Source organism: Triturus cristatus, chromosome 1_1 (genome assembly GCF_964204655.1).
Source record: "Triturus cristatus chromosome 1_1, aTriCri1.1, whole genome shotgun sequence".
Taxonomy (NCBI): domain Eukaryota; kingdom Metazoa; phylum Chordata; class Amphibia; order Caudata; family Salamandridae; genus Triturus; species Triturus cristatus.
In genome coordinates, this window is record NC_140579.1 from 23,080,958 (window position 1) to 23,104,496 (window position 23,539).

At 48.5% G+C, this 23,539-nt stretch overlaps 1 protein-coding gene across 2 annotated transcripts in view; it reads left to right on the plus strand.

Moving 5' to 3' along the window:
* Positions 1–23,539, plus strand: part of LOC146869193 (decapping and exoribonuclease protein-like) — a 97,488-nt gene that overhangs the window by 69,140 nt on the left and 4,809 nt on the right. For both annotated transcript variants that reach the window (XM_085643122.1, XM_085643117.1), the window contains exons 5-7: positions 8,158–8,290; positions 20,802–20,819; positions 21,506–21,600. In XM_085643122.1, the coding sequence (XP_085499248.1) occupies positions 8,158–8,290; positions 20,802–20,819; positions 21,506–21,600 (246 nt within the window). The remainder of the gene's footprint in view (positions 1–8,157; positions 8,291–20,801; positions 20,820–21,505; positions 21,601–23,539) is intronic.

A 23,539-nucleotide genomic window follows, 5' to 3' on the forward strand; every position in this document is an offset into this window, starting at 1 on the left:
AATGGGGCCACAGGTGTATCTGATATAATTCCACTCCTTAACTGTGTCCCATGCACCTGTTTTATAGCTCTTGTTGTATGTGCCTCCACTCCTTAAGTGTACCCGCTGCACCTGTAAAATCAGTGCTACAGCTCTTGGTGTATGTTGCCTCCACTCCTGAACTGTACCCACTACACCTGTAAAATCAGTGTTACAGCTCTTGGTGTATGTTGCCTCCACTCCTGAACTGTACCCGATGCACATGTGGCCTCCATGTTACAGGTCTTGGTGTATGTGGCTCTACTTCTGAACTGTACCTGATACACCTGTGGCACCCGTGTTACAGGTCTTGGTGTATTTGCCTCCACTCCTGGACTGTACCCGATACATCTCTGTATTCCGTGTTAATGCTCTTGTTGTATATGCCTCACCTCCTCAGCCGTACCCAGTACACCTGTGGAGTCTGTTTTACAGTTCATGGTGTATGTGCCTCCAATCCTGAACTGTACCCGATACACATGTGGCACCCATTTTACTCTTCTTGGTGTATGTGCCTCCACTCTTGAACTGCACTCAATACACCTGTGGCAACTGTGTTACAACTCCTGCTTCTCCTCGTCATTGAGGCTTTGTTATCTTTCTGCCTCACCCAGTTCTAGGTCAGCAAGAGGGCTTAGGAAACTTTATCTCCTGAATGTTTGCAGGTTACTTACTGTTTGTTTAAAACGTGTTCATGTGTATACTGCCTCAGGGGAGTGTAACAGGCTGTAAGGTGTCCAGGTTAGTGTTTTTAGGTTTGGCGAGAAATCATGACACACATTCTCTCTTGCTCGCTCTCTCTTTTGCTCTCTCTTTTTCTCTCTCTGGGTTCTCTCGCTCTCTATTTTACTCTTTCTCTCTCTTCTTCTCTCTCTCTATCTCTCTTTCTCTCTCACTGTCTCTCTCTATACCCCCTTCCTCTCACTCTCTCCCCCTCTATCTTTCAGCTTGCTCCAAGTATTCGCTTTAGATGGCCATCATCACTGATATCAGGCTGTGGTAAGTCACAGCTATGAATTAACTAAAACAAAAAACTCCATGCACATATTGGTGTTTAATTATTTTTTATTATTTTGTTAAAATTGTTATTATGTGGAATGCCCCAGTGTTGTGATGTTATTTTATTATTATTATTTCTACCAGGACACCGTAGTTTCATGTACTCCTGCTGATGTAGTTTAGAATCTAGAGGGGGTGGAATTCCAGAATGTTGGGAGAGCGAGGTAAGGACGGAGGAGGGCGAAGGGATCTCAGTCTCCTGGTGATGTGTGGGGGTTTTCTAATTGAATCATAAATCTGCATTTGTGTGAGGTTCTTTACACCCAGCTTCTCTCCCTAGGTTCTCATCTCTCATCTCTCAATCCCCTCCACCTCTGCTCAAATGTTTCTCCATAGTTCTCCCCACCCATCCTTGTCCCTCTCTCCTTTTGGAATGGTAAAGAAAACAAGCATTTGCAATGCAATGGGTCTCGCATTCACGCAAGTTTAAGCAATTGGCATTGTAAATGACAATGCCTTTTATTTATGTTTTGGGTTTTCAAACATAAATAAAAGGCATTGTCATTTGCAATACTAATAGCTTAAACTCTCTCAAATGCGAGACGTATTGCATTGTAATCAAGGGCCTTCTCTACCGCTTGTTAGATTGTAAATATCAGAGGAAGAGAACGGCCTGCAACGTCTTCAAAGTAGTGATGAATAGTGCAGTTTAGAAGATGTTAGTGTTGTGAATTACACGGACACAAAGTGGGGACTATTTCCTGCCCTCTCCGTGATTTGAGTGTGCAGTGTGGCATTGTGTAATGTCATTGCTATCTTTGGCCTAATAAAAAACACTCCAGCTGTAGTAGGGCCCTGGCTTCACCTCCTGGTGCAGGGCGGGCTGGAGGGAGAGATGGTCTTGGCTGCAGGTCCGGCCTCGTACAGTGCCCCTGCTATTACTAGTGAGCGAGAGGCGCTGAGGTGGTGGTATTGGTGGTTTTGGTATTAGTGGTATTGATGGTGATGTTGCTATTGATAGTGGTATTGATGGTGCTGGTATTGGTGGTGCTGTTATTGGTGGTGCTGGTATTGGTGGTGGTGGTATTGGTGGTGTTGGTATTGGTGGCGGTGGTATTGGCAGTGGTATTGGTGGTACTGGTATTGGTGGTTGTGGTACTGATATTGGTGGTTGTGGGGGTATTGGTTGTATCGGTGGCGGTATTGGTTGTATTGGTGGTGGTATTGGTATTGATGGTGGTATTAGTGGTGGTATTGGTGGTGGTGGTAGTGGTGGTGGCGGTATTGGATTGGTGGTATTGGTGGGGGTGGAATTGGTGGTGGTGGTATTTGTGGGTGTATTGGTGGTGGTGCTGGTATTGTTGGTGGTGGTGCTGGTATTGTTGGTGGTATTGGTGGTGGTGGTGGAATTGGTGATGGTAATGGTGGTGGTATTGGTGGTGTGGGTATTTGTGGGTGTATTGGTGGTGGTGCTGGTATTGGTGGTGGTATTGGTATTGGTGGTGGTATTGGTGGTGGTGGTATTGGTGGGTGTATTGGTGAGGTGGTGGTATTGGTATTGGCGGTGAGGGTATTGGTGGTGGGGGTGGTATTGTATGGATCTTTTCAGCAAGTCAAGAAAATAAGTCCTCACAACATTTACAAAAATGTGTGCAATTTTGCAGCAAAGTAACAGCTGAAAGGGCAGAGCATGTAAATCTGTAGAAAGGCATCAAGCTATGAAAGGGTGCTACAGATATAATGTTTGTGTCTGTAATTTGAGAAAAAAAGCCTCCACTACTAGGATACCTCCATCTGCCTATGAAGAAACATAATAAACCTAAGAATGCTCTTCTAAGTCAGAGAGAAACTATCTCAAGGTGTCAGCAGGTACTCTTGGAAGCATGTGCTTTTAGGAACAATTACCCTCACTCACCCAAAGGTGACATGCTGCATCATCTGGCTATGCTCCTTGATGGGCCGGCACAGCAATGCCCAGCGAGCCCTGCAAGAAAGTACTTTACCGGAGAGCTTTTTAGGTCTCGGCTGGCATGGGCTGCTCACATGCGCAGTCTCGCTGGCGAGATTTAACGTTTTTGGGTATTTTCTGTAAAGGGCTTTAAGCCCCGCCCCTCTTTTCCATTGGCCGGCGTCACCGTTTATGCTAAACAGTGGCCAGCCATTGGGAAAGAGCTCTTTGTGACGTTCACTTTTGACTTTTTGAGCCGTCCCACTTGGACTGGCTCGTCTGCCTTCAGTGCATCGTAAAAGCTTTCTTATCTTTATGGGGCCATGTGTTTCAAACACATGGCCCCATAACGACAATCTCCGCCGCGTGTTTATTTTTGCTTCTCGCTTTCACTTTTGAAAGCGAGATTCAAAAATAAACCGTGGATGCCTGGCGAGCGCTTGTTGGTTTACCCTACCATGCGGTCTTTTGAAATCTCTGCCCCGTTTCCAGGATTAGGCTTTTGATTTCCTCCTTTCCATTTTATAATGGATATTTCACTTTAGGTCGTGCGCTCCCTGTACGGAAGTGACTCCTAGTACTAAACTCACCTCGCACCAAACACCGCTCCCGAAGCCTTTGTGTGATATACATTAATTCCGCCAATCATTTAACAGAATTCCGAGGAACGAGGCCTGTTTGCATGTGAGAACCTTGGCTGACATGCTTCGTCTTCTAAACAGTAGCGAGTCTGTGCCGTGGATGGGGGCAGTAGGGTGGTTGGTCGGAAGCATTCGCAGTATCGACAGGACTGCTGCAGCCCTGCCGCATTCCCCAGACAGTCTATTGAACGTCACAATTTACCATAATAGTGTGCGCTGCCCATGCCCCCAGAGGAGGCACTGAGTGACTTCACCTGGGGACCCCCAGAGCAGGCACTGAGTGAATTCAGCTGAGGACCCCCAGAGCAGGCACCGAGTGACTTCACCTGGGGATCCCCTAGAGCAGGCATCGAGTGGCTTCACCTGGGGACCCCCAGAGCAGGCACTGAGTGACTACAGCTGGGGACCCCCAGAGCAGGCACTGAGTGACTTCAGCTGGGGACCCCCAGAGCAGGCACTGAGTGACTTCAGCTGGGGACCCCCTAGAGCAGGTGCTGAGTGACTTCTCCTGTGGACCCCCAGAGCAGACACTGAGTGAATTCAGCTGAGGACCCCTAGAGCAGGCACCGAGTGACTTCACCTGGGGATCCCCTCGAGCAGGCACCGAGTGACTTCACCTGTGGACCCCCAAAGCAGGCACCGAGTGGCTTCACCTGTGGACCCCCAAAGCAGGCATCGAGTGACTTCAGCTGGGGACCCCCAGAGCAGGCACCGAGTGACTTCAGCTGGGGACCCCCAGAGCAGGCACCGAGTGACTTCAGCTGGGGACCCCCAGAGCAGGCACCGAGTGACTTCAGCTGGGGACCCCCTAGAGCAGGCACTGAGTGACTTCTCCTGTGGACCCCCAGAGCAGGCACCGAGTTGCTTCACCTGTGGATCCCCAGATCAGGCACTGAGTGGCTTCAGCTGGGGACCCCCTAGAGCAGGCACTGAGTGGTTTCACCTGGGGACCCCCAGAGCAGGCACTGAGTGACTTCAGATGGGGACCCCCAGAGCAGGCAATGAGTGACTTCACCTGGGAACCCCCAGAGCAGGCCAGGAGTGGCTTATTTATTTATTTTTTATTTATTTATAAAGTTTTATATAGCGCGAACCAGATCCCGAAGGATATCAGAGCGCTTTACAGTTATTTTGAGTTTGTAAGAGTTTGAGCTATTGTCATTGTAAATGACAATGCCTTTCATTTATGTGTTTTGAAAACCTGTAAGCGGTCCGTAAACACGCACTTTGTACTAATAGCCGGCATAAACAAGCATTTACAATGCAATGGTCTCGGCATTGGTAAAGTTAGAGCTATTGGCATTGCTCATGACATTATTTTTGTTTGTTTTTGTTTTTAAAACATTTAAAGAAACGGCATTGTCATGAGCAATGCCAATAGCTCTAACTTTAACAATGCCGAGACCGTTGCATTGTAAATGCTTGTTATTATTACAAATCTGAAGTTGTCGATCACAGCTCCGCCGCGACTGTTAATGAACTGTGTGATCTTGCGCAGGCTACAACGAATTGTTGGAATAAACTCTGCCCCGGACAGGTCTAAGCGCGTGTTCTTTAAAGGCCGCTTAGCATTGCTGAAAATACCTGCTGCTCTTCCAAAGCGTGGTGCCAAAAATCACACTTCTGACCTTTCCCCCAAAGTTAACATGTTCCTTCGCACAAACACGTTCGTTTTAAATGCCTCAAGTGTGGCTTGAGGGGGTCGAGCTCGGTTTAGGGTCACCTGCACTGCCCTTTCCCTTGTCAAAAAGTTTACATTCCATTAGAGGTAATAGTGCGGAGGAGCAGAGCAGATTAAAGAGGGGGGGGGGAGAGAACACATTTATTTCACTTACATCTCCTCGTGTTCGTGCAAGTTCAGACAGGGAAAACTTCAAAATACCTCGTTCACTTTAGGGTGATGTATGTTTTTTGGACATGTTAAGATGTTCACAGATTTTCATTAAAAAAAAAAATACTGCCCGTCAATCTACAGAGCAGGCCACAAAGCCTCAGCCAGTTTGCAAATCCCCACCTTGCCCAGGAGGAACCCATGGTTAGGAACGGAAAACTAGAATTTCAGTGACCCATCCACCGACTAGCACCTCTGATGTCCAAAGCCTCGATTTACTCCCCAGTCCAGAGTCAGGGGACCATAAGCACCCCTAAAGCCTGGTCGGCTTCTAGGAAGGCGCAGGTAAGAACCAATGTGTTGATCAACGTTATTGGTTTGGAAAGATTTAAAACGTTTGATTCGCAACACATTTCTCCAAAACTTAGCCCCCGATACCAACCAAGCAATGCGAGAGGTCGCGATTCGCGTACTTGCGCCTCTCGTTTGGCGAGCCTAGGCCTATTTTTGGTCCAATCTGAGCCTAATTTGAGAAATCAAACATACATCGATAGTATATATGGCTATTTCTGGGAGTTTAAATGCAGTCCTAAAGCTGAGGCGAGGCGTGGCGAAAGCTATTGTATACAGAATTGACAGGCTACAGAGTTCGGGCGGGTGAAAACTGCGGGACAAAGTATGAAAAGGCAGACGACATCACTGTAGGCGCCTTAAAATACAGAATTTAAACCAAGCTTCAGGGAGACAACGGCAAGGAAGTGTTTTCGCTCATTTTTCAACGCTATATATTTCTTACTCTTAACAGGTTACCTTCTTGACGAGAATAATATTCACGAAGACGATTACAAACATTTCAGATAAACATTACAGCGTGTCACGTTTATATTAATTTCATGGAGGCATTGACGTCAAAATCCACATTAAAAAAAAAAAAATCTGAGAGACACTGACAGGCCAGGTGTAAAGAAACCGAGGACACGCCCTCAAATTGGATAAGACTTGGGCGGCTATTTGTAAAATTGCTGGTGGCGTTGTGCTACCTCACACCAGGCAAACTGCCCCCTTTGGGGCGGAAAGAAGTCACACTCACAGGTTGGCAAGCCCAGCCTTCCGGACAGCGGAGGAGATGGCTTTCACAGCCGTGCAGAGGGAGTTGAGCAGCTGCGTCAGCTCTCCTGTCCCCTTGGCTTTCCTGCCCTCCTCCATCACAAACCGGGTCAGGGTGATGACATTGGTGTCGAAGGGAGCCTGGTCCGACATGGCTGTCCCGGAGTAAGAAGCGAGAGTCAGGGGACGGGTGAGGAGTAGGGTTTACAAACTGCCGCCGACTCGCACAATAGTGAATTGAAGTAGAAGAACACACCCCTTTGACATAAGGAAGCTTAACCACGCCCCCCATCCGTAAATCACACAAAATACATCCTGGTCGAGAACTTCAGCAGCGGAGGGAGTGTCGGTGGGCCGTGGCGTGGGAAGGTTTCCCGTTTACGTGCAAAGAAACTCGAGAAGATGAGCTGGAAGTCGGGGAGAGGCAAAATGTTGTACTCCTCTTCTGATTGGCTGCAGTGTACTAAACGTAATTTCTTCCGGTCCCGTCTCCTAAGCCACGAGGAAAGAGCTTTAACAAGGGGGAAATGCGTCCAAAGCACGGTGCGGATCCCGATAGCAAAACAAGGAGATCAGGTGAGGGAGCAACGCCGGGACACCACCGCCTTTCTCCGAGGCACAGCAGAAAATGCCTCGGAGAAACACCACGTCCTTTTCGGATTTGGGGGCGTGTTTTGCTGTTGTCTCCTCCCTGAGACTTCTCGCAAAAAACACGCCCCCCGATCCGAAAAGGACGGGGCTTCAACGGAGTGACTGGACCTCTTCTCCAGTGGCTGGCCAGCATTTAAGAGGCCAGCCAATGGAGAACAGGAGAGAAGAGGGGCGGGTGCAAGCCCCTCTTCTCAAAGTCATTAAATCTCGGAGCGAGACTGCGCAAGCGCAGCCTTCGCAGCCGAGACCTAAAAAGGCGCAGTTACTGCCAGCCTTGCTTCTCGTAAGCAATGACTATACGTACAAAGTGTGTGTTTACGCACCACTTCCATGTATTCAAATCATATAAATAAAAGGCATTGTCATTTACAATGCCAATAGCTCAAACTCTCGAAAAGGCGAGACCTATTGCATTGCAAATGCTTGTTCAAAATGCCCGATGAGCATAGCTGGATAGAGAGTATTATGTCCAGGAGGTGTGAAAATTGGCAAAAGCGTGAGGCTAAAATCAATTGTGGAGCATATGTATGGGTGAGTGAGGGTAATTGTTCCTTAAAGCACATGCTTCCAAGAGTACCTGCTGACAGCTTGTGATAGTTGCTCTCCGACTTAGCTTTCGGAACAGTACACTTAGGTTTATTTTGACACATATGAGGAAAGTGTATACTGGACCGCCAATCTCTTCGTCCTCTTACGTGACATGGGTATGAAGAAACACAGCCTCATAGCACATCTTGGAAGAAGCCAGGCATGCCATGCCTTTTCACTCCGTCAAGCACACACGTCCCCAGGGTGCACAGCTTGAAGGATAAGTTTGTGTACGTATATGGCTCATCCTTTTATTGTGTTGTTGGATTTGTTGAAGAGCAGGGTAGTAAACATGTTTTGAGTTTAATGCTGTACATTTTCCATAGTTGTACTCACACTTCACTTACCTGGTTCTACCCTTCACTTTGTCGCAGTATTAAAAAGTTGCGCTGGTGGGCCCAGTCCTTCCTTGGAGGGGTACCGCGGATCCTCGTGGGCTTCAAGTGGGATGAGCGCACCGTGGTGAAATGTAAGATGTTTGACGTCACATCGCGTGGCCTGACTCAGGTTTGTAAAGACTTTTAGAATCCACCAGAGTGGGGTGAGGATGGAGTGGCATGATAATGTGATGAGTGGTCTGAATCAGGTTCTGCAGTTAGGTGAGATCTGGTCATTGCTAAGAAGCTGCACTCTGGCAATGTGATGCCGTTTTGTGTAAGGAGAGACCTGGGAGGTGACACAATAACGTATGTTTCATTTATATTGTTCACACCATAAAATAGATTTTCTGTTGGTGCTTTAATGGCATGTGTTCCTGGCACCTAATTTCCTGGTGCTGATTCTGCCCCACAGGACAAAAGCTAAGTTGGCCCTGTTGGGATTTGAACCTGTGACCTACATTGTAGACACAATTGTGCATCCAGCGCTCAGCCTCAGAACTCTGCCCTCACCTTCTCCACAGCAACATTGCCCCATTGCTGGTTTCACTCCTCTCTACCATTCTGCGCAGCAGCCAGAGAAAGCTCTCTGTGGTGTTTTCAGAATTGGTTTGGAGGCCACAGAGCGGATAAGGGTTATTGGACTCTAATTATATCCACTGAGGCCTGTCCTGATGCATTACCTACTAACAGACCAATAAAGGGTTTTCAAGTACACCTTTTTAGGTCTCGGCTAGCGAAGGCTGCGCTTGCGAGATTTAATGTTTTTTAGTGCGGGGCTTGAACCCGCCCCTCTTCTCCATTGGCTGGCTTCCTAAACGGAGGCCAGCCATTGGAGGAGAGGGGCGTCTGTCCATTTAAGCCCCGTCTTTTTCGGATTCGGGGGCATGTTTTTTACTTTCTTTCTCTCCTCTGGAATGTAAACATTCCAGCCAATGGCAAGAGGAGAGGAAGAAAAACATGCCCCCAATCCGAAAGGCGGTGGTGTTCATGGTGTCCTCTCCCCCTGCTCTCGGCTCCCTCGGTGCTCTCGTGTCTGGCTGCTGCTCTGGTCTCCTCCCCCTGTCCTCTCAGGCTGTGCACGCAGGTATTTGCCAGTGCCTCTTCTACCCAGCTGTCTTTTATTCCTTCCTTTGCTCTCCACCCCCTCCATAAAGTACAGCGCATGCACGTCGCTCTTCTATGCCCGATGTTGCCTTTGGGCCGAGCTGCTGCCTGGCTTCGGCACTGGGAAACCAGTCCAGAGTCCCGGTTTGGCCTCGACATCCTGTGATTCTGGGCAAATCACTTAATCTCCAGGTGTCTTAAAAAATAATAATTTGACTTGTGTAATGTAATCTGGAGGTCATCGAAAGCGCCCTAATGCCCTGGGATCAAATCCGCGGTATCTAAGACTGCAAAGAATAAAATAAAAATCCGAGCTCTCCGAGCCTTTCCTTCCTGCACACGCCAGTCCTCCCTCTCTTTGCTTTCAGTGGCTCTGTCCTTTCACTGCCTCCCCTCCCCTCCCCTCCCCGCTTGCTAGTCAGTTCCAGCACTTGTTTCCTTCTCTACCCCCATTCGCACCCCCCCTTCCACACACCTCCCTTGCCTAAGTATCCCTCGCGCCCTCGAGTCCTTCTTCCCTTTCCGGTCCTCTTTCCTGTCTCTTCCTGTTTTTATGATAAACATCGCCCATCGCTGTGTGGATGCGCCCTTCCTTTGTGACCCCGTGACCGCGCCTAGCACCTCAAGATGCCACCTCTGCAAAATGCGCACGTCCCGTTCACAACAATCCAGTGACTGTCGTCTCTATAAAGTGAATACAAAGAAAGTGTGACAAATAAGTGTCCTCTGTGTCACTTACTCACATGTACAAAGCAGATTACTGTATATATTAACATAGGGATGTGTACAATGAGCATGCTATGTTGCACACGGTACGAACATGCATAGCAGAATCATGCATATAGAAACATACAACTGTGTATAGTGAGCATGGTGGTATCTTGCACACATTACGTACGTTACATGCACGCTTTGCAGGATCTATTTAAATAAATATACAGATTTGTACAGTGAGAATGATCACAGGTATAGTTCTACACGTTACATATATATTCACCCAATTCGCAATTGTATATCGAGCCTATTTGTGTGTGGGTGCATAAACAAACACCCACGGACAGAGCAGCAAACAGACTGTTGTACACATTCCGAACATATATACATATATATATATATATTACCTACTGGCGGTCGCCAGTTGGTAGTTATAGTTAGGACCTATTTTCCATAGGAAATCCGCAACATTCTAATCCCAATAAGTCTGGCGCCGGTTGATGAATCTTCGCGAAATGTTCCAAACTTTTGGCCAGCTCCGGTCCGCTCCTATCCTGAAAGTTTCGTGGTGATTCGTCAAGCGGGGGCTGAGAAAAAAGGGGGGTCCCAAAACGCGTTTTCCCCATGCAATTTCCCATAGGACCTGTTGACGCAGCTACAGCCCGAACTGCTGAACGGAATTACACCAAATTTGGCAGAAAGGTAGACCTTGGTTCAGAGTCGTGCCTTTTGCTTAAATGGTGTAAATCCGTTCAGTAGTTCCTGAGAAAATCAAAAGTAAAATCACATATATATCTGGGCGGAGCCTAACCACACATCTCATCGTGAGATCTGATTGGCTGTCAGCACTTCATCCAAGAAGTGTTGGCAGCCATCTCGGGACCAATATACATGATAGCACCTCATTAAAAAGCATTGCAGTTAATAGAAGGTTTTAAGACTTTAGTTAGATTATAAATCATGGTGGTACCATAGTCATTTTAGGAATTGTGGTGTGTTCTAAGGTGATTTTACCATGTGAAAAAGCCTTCTGCTGGGATATCATGAATCATGTTTGAGAGAAAACTATTTTCACATGCTTTTCCCACAGAGGTTTGGAAGGTGATCTATAAGCTAAACTGAGAGCATATTTTCTGTAAATTCACATTATCTTTCTTAGTCATGTGAGAATGAAGTCTGACATTCTCAGTAAAACATGTACATCCAACAAGGGCAGAGACTGTCAGTTGATTCCTTTGTGTTCTACTGCATCTTCCCATAGTGTTCCAAAGAACAACTAGAGCGCTAACACTCCTACTTATGATAAACGTATGGCACACCTGAAGCCATCTTGATTGGAATAAAGTGGTAACTCTTAAAACATTTAATTTAAAAAGGAACACAATGAGGGGGTTCATTTTGCCATAGAATGTATGATTAGTGCTGCAGAAAGAAAAATTAGGGCACATTTTGAGTGACTTCTCAAATCCTCGTCTATTTCATTAAAGAATTCTGACATGCAGACTGAAACATGCACTTTCAATACCAGCAGCAGACTTCCCTGGTGAGCAGTAGCATTACTACAGTGATCTAATGAGCAACTAGAGTGCTAACATTCTGAATTTATGGCAAATGTGTGACACATCTGAATGCCTTCTTCGTTGAATCAAAGTAAAAAACTGACTGTATGCCTACTGAGGAGACTGTAGTAAATGAGGAAATTAGGAAACTTCATAACAAGTCTCCCAAGATGGCCACCAGAGACAAAAGAGCCCAAATGTAGCACAAATATCACTGAGATGTAGCCCAAGTATAGCCCAATGACAGAAATCCCAGAGTGTTTTAAAGAACTAGAGCGCTAACAGTCTTACTTATGACAAAAGTATATTGTCAGACTGGAGCCTGCACAGGCCTGGCCCCAGCCAGACCATATTGCCAGACGTCAGAGGAAAGATATCGGAGCACAGCCTGGAAGCAGAACAGGAGATGAAATACTTAGGGAAAGAGGTGGTGAAGAGGCGCTATGGTGAGGTAGATTGACCCAGTAAGACCCTGGCGGGACTTTTGCGCAAGCCACATGTTTCAGCCTATGCGGCAGAACTGAAAGATTGTAGCAACCAACTGGTCACCGCCCTGGCTGCTCTCCCCGAGGTTATGTCTTCCTTCTATGCCAAGCTATACACTGCGAGCGCGACTACTAACCAGTTGGCAATGCGAGAATACCTAGACAATATAGAGTTGCTGTAGCTGGGAACAGACCACAGGGAATATCTGGATGCTCCGATAGCCCGGGAGAAAAACGTTTGGGTCATTGCTGCCCTGACGGCCGGCAAGGCTCCTGGTTCAGACGGGTTTACGCCCGTCTTCTTCAAGGAATATGCAGATCTGTTAATCCCGCATCTCATCGAAATGTATCATGAGTCGTGTTGGTAGAGCACCTCCCCGTGTCCTTGCAGGAAGCTATAATAGTCACGATTCTTAAACCAGACAAACTGCCTGAGCTGTGCGACTCCTAAATCTATGCAAAGATCTTGGCTAACCGCCTGCTGCCACTCATGCTTTTTATCAAAAGTCTGGATCAGTCTGGCTTTGTACCGGGACATGGGACGTCGCACATCTTGCGCACCATCTTTGCTGTCATGCACCACATCCACCCCTCGGTGCCAGCAGTGATTGCTCTACTTGGCGCCTTAATGGCCGTTTCTCTTCGCGTTGATGGCGAGATTGGGGTTCAGCACAGGTTTCATCCAGAAAATCCAGCTCTTGTACTCCCAGCCTATGGCCCTGTGCGCTTAAATGGGCAAACATCCGAACGGTTTGAAATAACCTGTGGTACCAGACAGGGCTGCCCGACGTCTCCCCTTCTCTCTGCTATCGCTATGGAGCGATTGGCCACAAGGCTGCAGCAGCACCAGGTGAAGCGTGGAATTCGGTCCACCACTCGGAGATTTATGGTATCGATGTATGCGGACAATATCACTCTCTATGTCCATGAATTAGGCACCAACCTCTCACCCCTGACATGTGAGGTAAAATGCTTCGGGGGGCACTCCGGTATTCAAATCAACTGGGGAAAGTCGGTACTTTTCCCACTTACTGAGGCAGCTGTCCCTTGCCCCACGAAGTATCCATTTGGATGGGCCCCTGAGCCAGTCAAATAGCTTGGAATAAGACTGAGTCGAGATGTAGATGAGCTTTGGAGGGCAAACTGTGGGTGTGTTGCGGAATGATTGGAGTCCGCATTCCAATCTGGACGAGGCTGGCGCTGTCCCTCGCGGGCGCATCACGGTTGTAAAGACGGTGGTCCTTTCTAAGTTCTTATATCTTTTTGCCAACGTTCCGATGCCCCTCACAATGCGCTTCTTTAAGAGGCTAAGATCTAATCTAACTTACTTGGTCAGGGCGACAGCCTATAGTGAGGTGCGAGGTGCTGATGCTGCCATTGGCGAGCGGCAGGTTGGGGGTTCCGGACCTGCAGCTATATGCCCTATGAGCACAGGCGAGTTTCCTGCATCATTGGCTATATCCCACTCCATTTCAGGCCCACGTGGCAGCATCGCCATGGCCACTGACGACGGTCTTGTTCTGCAAATACAAAGCCCCTCAAGGCGAAATAGACCCTTTAGAATGTATGAGGTGGGCGGGGAATGGGCTCTGGGCTGGACTGCCGGCTGGACTCCTGGCTTTACACACCCCATCAGCTCAGCTGGCTGAAAACCCATTATTCCACCCACTGCAAGATGAGGAGTCTGCTGGTAGGGCTGCCGAGCTGGGAGTCAAAACTATTGCGGATCTGGACCCCAGGGAAATGTTTCTTGCATCACTGTCTAACCCCTCTGTAGGGAGGCCACCACACTGGACATGCTGCTGTACTACCTTGTGCGAGTGACCTGCTGGGCAACCGACAATACCTTCCCTGAGCCCCCCCCGCCAATCGCGGCACTGGAGCATCTGTATGTCAACTTACCACAAGGTTATATATGCTCACAATGAAGTCCCCCCAATTGGACGCCTCTCGGGCAAGGGGGGAGTGGGAGCAGGAGCTGGAATGTAAGCTCGCAGAGGACCTGTGGTCATACTGTTGCGGACCAACGAAGCACCTATCTCCCAATTACAGGCTACGATTGATTCACTTCAAATATCTTCACAAGTTACACCGTACACCTCTGTAGTTGCACAAAATGGGGCTGCAGGAAACCTCGACTTGCAGTTGCTGCTCTGTGGCTGGTGCCACATTTCTCCACTTGGCCTCGGGATGCCCGGTGGTGGCGGAATTCTGGGGGATGGTGTGTGACACAATTAGCTGCATTACGGAGGCCCACTTACCACCACACCCTGTGACATGCCTGCTGGGCTATGTCGGGGAGACATCTGTTGCATACCCCCGCTGGTGGCGATGCTGCTCCTACTGGCAAAGCGCAGGCTTGCAATACATTGGGGCCGGAGGCCTACGCAAGCACACGCTGCATGGTTTTCGGACTGTTGCACACTGTCAGTGGCAACTCAACACATATTGGGAGCGTATGCCAGTGAGATCCAGGCCATTGGATATCTGGGAACCCTTTGCCACATATCTCAGAGACAGAACTGCAGACACAAGAGATGGGCCAGAGCAGGCTGAGTAACAATACATGTGGTTGGGGAGGCGTGGGAGTGGTAGGGATGGATGGAGGGCGGGGAGTATTGCAAATCTACTGCCCTTAGTTACAATGTTCTGTGATTGCTTGGTCGGGGGTGCCGCTTGGGCTACCTCTCCGCTCTAACATCTTCGATATTCGGTATGGGTGACCTGTTTGACCTGTTGAACTTGTACTGTTAGCTTTTGATTATTATGCAATAAAGTTTTGTTGAAAATAAAAAAAAGCTTTGACCGGCTGCAGCGAGACGGCGATGCTGCACTGCGGGACACAATAATCTCGAGAGTGTAGAGGGGTATATTTAACTTGCCCCAAAATACCTCTCCAGCACAAGTGCGTCTGGAGTTTGGGATAACCAAACCGTCATTCGCCACACAGGGTGCCCACATCAAAAGCTGCTAGAGGACAAGAACTACAATTGGCGACTCCATCAACAGTTTGTGATAGCCACTTGCACTACAACACTGGCTAGGATATATCTGAAGTCAGCATTACAAATCTTAGGATTTCTTTCATTTTTGGATCTTATAAAATGTTAAAAGAACTGGTTAACAGCTCAATCAAGAAACTCTCAATTGTTGCAGACAGGGCGGCACTTTTAAAAAGATCACAAGCCTGGAGGCTAATTGTAACGCCCTGAACGTCTCACGATCGTTTAACAGACACGACAATGAGGACGCAACCACTAGTGAAGGGTTAGTTGTTTTAATGAAGGCAAATATAATACAAAGAATAAACAAAAGGTATAGTCACTGGAATCCTCCAGGCTAAGTACGTTACCAGCCCACAGCACGGATGGTCCTAACCGTCCTCTGCATATACGCCGGTCCCGGCGTATGCCAACAGAGGGCAGAAATGAAATGGCCGACAATGCCAATCGGTAGGCTGTGAGGGGCACGAAGAGTGTTGGGGAGAATCGAGGAGTCAGGGAAACACCCAGCCGGGGTCTCTACCTGAAGGGAGCAGCCACTCAACCTCTTCCTCAGACTGCACCGGGACGCGGAGTCACCTCCTGGTGATGCGTCACCGATACCCCAATCACAAGCAAGAAGACTGAACCGAGAGCAGCCGCTCGATCGATCCTGTGGACTTCCGAGTCTGTAACGCGGCAAACACCTCCTGGTGTGCGTTACAGCTGGCAGTCCCTGTGTCTCTGGTCGGGCTGGGAGTTACGACTCCAACCAGCAAAAGCGCCACTGCGCTTGGACTCAGCCGAGTCAAAAAGCGAAGCTCAATGGTTGACCGGTAGAGCTTCCGGGTCCTTCACAGGTGACGATGGGGCAAGACACGGCCCAGGGAGTAACGACTCGACCTACCTCCGTTCTTGCCTTACTGGAGCACCACTCCGGAACACTGCTCTTCACGAAGCAGGTACGTCGGTGTGAACACAATATCCGACAGCGTTGTACCTCCCGGTTCCTCCCTTTATAGGGAGTGTTTTCCTTGAGTTATGTAACAGCTCTCCTGTTTACATAAGGGCGTGTTTCCTTGAGTTATGTAACAGCTCTCCTGTTTACATAAGGGCGTGTTTTTCTTGAGTTATGTAACAGCTCTCCTGTTTACATAAGGGCGTGTTTCCCTTGAGTTATGTAACAGCTCTCCTGTTTACATAACCTCTCAACCGCTAAGCATCCTGGGAGATGTAGTCCGTTTTCGCCGGTTACCGTTTTCCTCCCCTCGTATGACAGGAATTCTTGACACTAATGCAGAATTACAAGAACTTAAAACCACTGTCCCACCTTGAGGCTTTTTACTCGTTTTTTAGTAATGCCAGTTTTTGGACTTCTTCTTTGGTGGCCTACCTTCCCTTCAGCATAGCCTCTCATGGCAACGGACCAGTGAACTGACCTCCTGTTGTTTATGTAAGATGTGCACAGAGAACTTATTCCATCTGGTATAAACATGCCAGCCAGCTCTGCTGCAGGATAACGTTCATACCAAGAGTCGAGCAGAAAAATGAAGAATCTTTAACTGTACAGTTCGAGGAGTGTCCTAGGTTCGCACATTTTTAGGTCTCGCCTGACCCAGCGCCTGCGCTGGTCTGGCGAGACATTTTGTGAGGGCTCCAAAAAGTGCTACCAGGCCAGCCTAGAGCTACAGTGCATGTGCGGAGGCGCGCGCCTCGCACTTTACCGCGATTACTTTCACTTTCGCGGCCGCACGCGAAGATGTTTGATCGCGATATCTTTTGCGGCCCCACGCCGCTTTGATGTTCTCCCTGAGGCTTCAATAGATTGCAGCAGTTAAAACAAGCATTGGCATAGCCAATAGGTCTCGCTTTGGGACCTTATAAGTGTTTAGTTATGCAACTGTTGCATGGCTAAACACTTATAAGGTCCCAAAGGCGAGACCTATTGGCTATGCCAATGCTTGTTAATTCTGTTAACATACAGCTTTATGAAATCCTGTATTATTGAATGCAATGATCTTAACTGATTATGCATAACAAACCAGCAATACGAAACAATACAACGTGTAATAAATCAATGTTTAACCAGTGCGTTGATGTATAAAAAGACAAGTACTTATTCTACCCACAACAATATACTGCACACACAATAACACAGATTAGGATATCTAAGCTGTTTTTTTTAGCAATCAGAAGTGGGGCTGACAATAGAGCAATAGGCCCAGTAGTAGGAAGGATCCCTACCGCTGCATATGCAGGTCCTGCTCACAACTATTTATGCCTTCACTTTAAGCTGTCCTGGTGCATCTGGGATAGAACAGCAGTACGTCACTTGGGGTTAGTTCAATCACTGACTTTGAAGCCCTCCTGTCGCAGGAAATCCTGCTGTCTCTCTGAGGTGGCTCAACCCTCAGGTCATATGTTCCCATTTCAGTGTCACTCGTTCTTCTTTGAAAGTCTCCGCTCTCTTTGAGACATGTCCTAATCAGCAGGTATCGCTGCCTGTATGTGCACAGACCACTCTGAAGCAAGTGGAGCAGCGTGCCTTGGAAGCAACAGGCTGTGCTGGTGATGGTTCGAGGATACTGCCTGCGGAACTCCATCACCTCCTCATCCCTCTTACCCATCACACCCCTTACTTCAATGAGCATTGGCTTCTTCCACCAAACTAGTCACTGAGTTTAAGACAGTTAGTTTCCTTTCTATTTCTTGTACTCCTGTAATAGAAGGAAACCTTGTCCACCTTATTTCCTGTTTTCTTTCTTATGTGAAGATGTAGTCACCAGGAACAGGTAAGGAATGCTACCAGTTTTTGATCTAATGAGGGTCTGATAAGCCACCTCGATTACTTAAGACAACATTGTAAGAGGTCTTGCTAAGCGGATCCAGTAAGTGGTGTCTGTCTACGAGTAAGGGCTGCTGTAAGCAGAAAAAGCAATCAGCGGACAAGTGCTGCATGGCGCCAAAACAGATTCACGGAGGTGCACTGCGATTGGGTGGCAGTTGCCTGACTACTTGTGAAACGGGAAATGTGTTCTTCACTTTTAGACGAGATTGGTGTCTGGCCTGCGTATCGCATTGCTAGTATCACACGGTTGGCCCATCTATTTTGGGGAGGATGCGTGGGTATTGGGCACTATGTTGCTAGAGCCCGGTTCATGGCTTCTAGTGCCAAGATACCATTTTGGTGACAGTGCGCTCTATAAATATTTAAATAAATAAAATTCCAGAAACAGAGCACGAGCCTCACATTTAGAGTAGCGCTCGGATTGGCTTTCTAGTTCTAACACCAGTAATGACATATGCCACCATAGTGAGTCGGGGGACTTTGTTGGAACAGTTCCCAGTTCGGGGACGATGGGCGGGTCTGGATGCAAGTGCTTCATCCAGTTGGAGGGAACTAAAAGCGCGCAGCTCAGTTAGCTCTTCTCAACTTTTCCCATCTTGTTGTAATGCAAGAGGTTCGAATCCGGATAGACAACCGGATTGTCATGAGCGACATCAAACATCGGTTGACTCTCTGAAGCAATTAACTCTATTGTCTCTGGGCAGAGCAAATCTTTTATACCTAAAGTTTGTTTATGTTGGATGTACTAAATGTTTCAGACAGACTAATTAATGCGCCATTTCACTGAAGGTAACAGGAAAAAGGCCTGTCCTTCTGTATAAATAAACTGCCAACACTTAAAGGATTTTCCATCCCACAACAGTGACAGTGGCAAGCCAAGGGAGTGATGCAGTTCAGGTGACAATTCCAGACCAAAAAGCCTTACTTAGTTCTCAAGCCGCCTGCAGCAAACATGCAGACCTGTCATGGCTGCTGCAATGAAAAATCAACTTACAGAGACTTACTGCCGAGGGAACCTCAGACCTTGGGTGAACTCCACAGCTAGCCATGCAGGGGACATTCCCATCCCAACAACTGCTGAACCCCACTCATTCCACGCTTTCAAAATGTTATTCCTTTTCTGTCCACTGGTAGCTTTTCAAAAGGCAAGAGATGCGAACAGAAGCTTATTCATTGAAATTAGAATGATTGGTGGGCTTAAGATTAATGGTCGTAAGGGTTCCCCAAAGTGCCGGTAGAGTTTCACTTGCCCTTCAGCTGAAACACAGGGTGAACCCTGCCTTGGGTAGCTCATGAGGCACCCTGTATGGCGATGAGTGAGTCTCATCTCCTGTTGTGTACCATCCTAGGATCCATGACCCTAGCCAGTCCCATCTCCTGCTGTGGACCATCCTAGGATCCATGACCTTAGCCAGTCCCATCTCCTGCTGTGTACCATCCTACGATCCATGACCCTAACCAGCCCCATCTCCTACTGTGTACCATCCTACGATCCATGACCCTAGCTAGCCCCATCTCCTGCTGTGTACCATCCTAGGATCCATGACCCTAGCTAGCCCCATCTCCTGCTGTGGACCATCCTAGGATCCATGACCCTAGTCAGCCCCATCTCCTGCTGTGGTCCATCCTAGGATCCATGAACTTAGCCAGTCCCATCTCCTGCTGTGGACCATCCTAGGATCCATGACCCTAGCCAGCCCCATCTCCTGCTGTGTACCATCCTACGATCCATGACCCTAGCGAGCCCCATCTTCTGCTGTGGACCATCCTAGGATCCATGACCCTAGCTAGCCCCATCTCCTGCTGTGGACCATCCTACGATCCATGACCCTAGCCAGCCCCATCTCCTGCTGTGGACCATCCTAGGATCCATGACCCTAGCCGACCCCATCTCCTGCTGTGGACCATCCTAGGATCCATGACCCTAGCTAGCCCCATCTCCTGCTGTGGACCATCCTAGGATCCATGACCCTGGCCAGCCCCATCTCCTGCTGTGGACCATCCTAGGATCCATGACCCTGGCCAGCCCCATCTCCTGCTGTGGACCATCCTAGGATCCATGACCCTAGCCAGCCCCATCTCCTGCTGTGGACCAAAATAAGGATCCATGATCCTAGCAAGTCCCCCTGCTGTGGACCATCCTAGGATCCATGACCCTGGCCAGCCCAATCTCCTGCTGTGGACCATCCTAGGATCCATGACCCTAGCTAGCCCCATCTCCTGCTGTGGACCATCCTAGGATCTATGACCCTAGCCAGTCCCATCTCTTGCTGTGTGTTGTGTTCAATAAGTAGTCCAGACGAGGAGTAGAAGGAGACTACTTTATTGAAGGCTTAAACCCTCAAGACAGCAGGGAAGTGCAGACGCAGGCTATTAGCTTCTCATGTCTTTGCCCTCCCACTCTAGAATCTACAATAATCCCACACATGAACACACACTCGAGCAGTAACCTAACAACACTCTAAGGTGCTCGAGTCTAGCTCGAGCACCAACACAACACTGTGTACCATCCTAGTATCCATGACCCTAGTCTTCCCCATCTCCTGCTGTGGACCAGCCTAGGATCTATGACCCTAGATTGCCCTATCTCCTGCTCTGGACCATCCTAGGATCCATGGCCTAGCCAGTCCCATCTGCTACGAACCATCCTAGGATCCATGAGCCCTGCCAGCCGTCCATGGGCCTGGCTAGTTCTTCCTTGTACCCAAGCACACCCCAGGCCTTACAAAGTGGTTGGGAGTGAAAACTCCCTCAGGCACTGCGATGGGCCTTTCCCTGGTCATGTCCCCCATGACAATGACAGCTACGATTCATTCCGCACTTCCTCAGGTTTGCCCTGCTGTGTTGTTAAAGTGCCTGCCAGAGGTGCTCTGAATATTAATCTCTGTAGATTTGCTGAGGATATTTTGCATAAAGTATTTACTGCAGTATTCTTTTTCTTTTTCAGAGTACACCTACATGTGCGGTAAGTCTGCATTTTTTATTAACATTTTAGGCAATGAGATTTTTGTGGCCTTGTATGTCTACTTGTTGCCCTTTCTCTGACAGCTTGTTTGATTGCTGATAAATGCAGTGACCGTGATGCCGTCAGTGCTTGGTTTCTCGCTGGCTAAGGCGCAAACAGAAAGGTGCACTCTCACCCCACAGTCAGTCTATGCTGTTACAAAGAAGCATACAAACCCACGGTGATATGCAGTGTCCGTGACCTTTACTCAGCAAGGGTGCTACATCTGCAAGCGTACTGCTGTTTAATTTTTCCATATATTTGGTTGGCCTAAACCCATCTCTTCCGAGCATGAATTATTTCAGTGAGAGTAGGGGATCAGTGCAGTGGGCATGGGAAAGACAGGGGTCGAGGGCCGGAATATGTGGTTGCCCTTAAGAAGAGGCTAGCGTGGGAAGCAAGGAATACAGAATTAATGGGAAAGAAAGACTCTCTGAGAATGCCATGCGATAATGTAACAACTGTCTTGTAGGCTTCAGGTCCACACAAAGACCTGCCCTAGGTGATGAGGGCCACAGCACAAGTCAGGAAAGAGGCATTTGTGTTCTTTTTGTATCCAAAAATGAATACATTTGGTAGATATCTTTGTAAACTGAGACCACCACAGAAGTGTCCAAGCGCTCATCACTGCCTTGTTGACCCCACAGGAAGCACGTGACTTCTGGAAGCCTGCCGTGTGCTTCAACTTCCTGGAAGCGTTCCTCTCATTCGTCAAGGAGGTGGTGACCGAAGACAACTACGCGTAAGTAGCGGTTCGACCTGTCACCCACCTCTGCGTCTATGGAAAATGTACAGTCAGTCCAGCAACATTAGTGCAACAAGTGCATTCCGACCTGTAATGTAAGCTGCTAGTGGCCCACATCGTTTGCTGTCTCCTACACTTCTTTTGTTTCAGGAATAAAAATGTGCCTTTCCTACTAGCATGTTTTCACTCAATATAGCATGAGTTGGCGCGTTCTCCAGCCCCATAATCTGTTTGAATGTCTGGATTGTGTCCTGTTTACTGCTACCCCTCCTCCCCCCTTCTCCCCATCTTCTGAATGTGAGCAGGGTCAGTAGTGTTGAGGACCCTGTCTTGTATGTGGTGAAGGGCCCTGATTGCCTCTGTAGCCAGACTACAGAACATGAAATGTATGCCTGGGCTTGAATGCGGGAGACAAGAAGGCACACTGGCCCTTAGTACCTCCCCCCTTCTCCCCATCTTCTGAATGTGAGCAGGGTCAGTAGTGTTGAGGACCGTCTTGTATGTGGTGAAGGGCCCTGGTTGCCTCTGTAGCCAGACTACAGAACATGAAATGTATGCCTGGGCTTGAATGCGGGAGACAAGAAGGCACACTGGCTCCTTAGTACCTCCCCCTTCTCCCCATCTTCTGAATGTGAGCAGGGTCAGTAGTGTTGAGGACCCTGTCTTGTATGTGGTGAAGGGCCCTGGTTGCCTCTGTAGCCAGACTACAGAACATGAAATGTATGCCTGGGCTTGAATGCGGGAGAAAAGAAGGCACACTGGCTCCTTAGTACCTCCCCCCTTCTCCCCATCTTCTGAATGTGAGCAGGGTCAGTAGTGTTGAGGACCGTCTTGTATGTGGTGAAGGGCCCTGGTTGCCTCTGTAGCCAGACTACAGAACATGAAATGTATGCCTGGGCTTGAATGCAGGAGACAAGAAGGCACACTGGCTCTTAGTACCTCCCCCCTTCTCCCCATCTTCTGAATGTGAGCAGGGTCAGTAGTGTTGAGGACCGTCTTGTATGTGGTGAAGGGCCCTGGTTGCCTCTGTAGCCAGACTACAGAACATGAAATGTATGCCTGGGCTTGAATGCAGGAGACAAGAAGGCACACTGGCCCTTAGTACCTCCCCCCTTCTCCCCATCTTCTGAATGTGAGCAGGGTCAGTAGTGTTGAGGACCGTGTTGTATGTGGTGAAGGGCCCTGGTTGCCTCTGTAGCCAGACTACAGAACATGAAATGTATGCCTGGGCTTGAATGCGGGAGACAAGAAGGCACACTGGCCCTTAGTACCTCCCCCCTTCTCCCCATCTTCTGAATGTGAGCAGGGTCAGTAGTGTTGAGGACCGTCTTGTATGTGGTGAAGGGCCCTGGTTGCCTCTGTAGCCAGACTACAGAACATGAAATGTATGCCTGGGCTTGAATGCGGGAGAAAAGAAGGCACACTGGCTCTTAGTACCTCCCCCCTTCTCCCCATCTTCTGAATGTGAGCAGGGTCAGTAGTGTTGAGGACCGTCTTGTATGTGGTGAAGGGCCCTGGTTGCCTCTGTAGCCAGACTACAGAACATGAAATGTATGCCTGGGCTTGAATGCAGGAGACAAGAAGGCACACTGGCCCTTAGTACCTCCCCCCCTTCTCCCCATCTTCTGAATGTGAGCAGGGTCAGTAGTGTTGAGGACCGTGTTGTATGTGGTGAAGGGCCCTGGTTGCCTCTGTAGCCAGAGTACAGAACATGAAATGTATGCCTGGGCTTGAATGCGGGAGACAAGAAGGCACACTGGCTGCTTCGTAGCAGACCTCCACTTAACCAGTGTTCATGGATTCATAAGCATTTGCCAGGATCCTTTAAGGGAATGGATTGCTATGAAGATAGCAGTAGGTCCAGATCCAGTGCCCAAGAGGCTTGTCTCATACGCCTACTTAGAAACAGAGTTTTCCACCCAACATACCCATCATT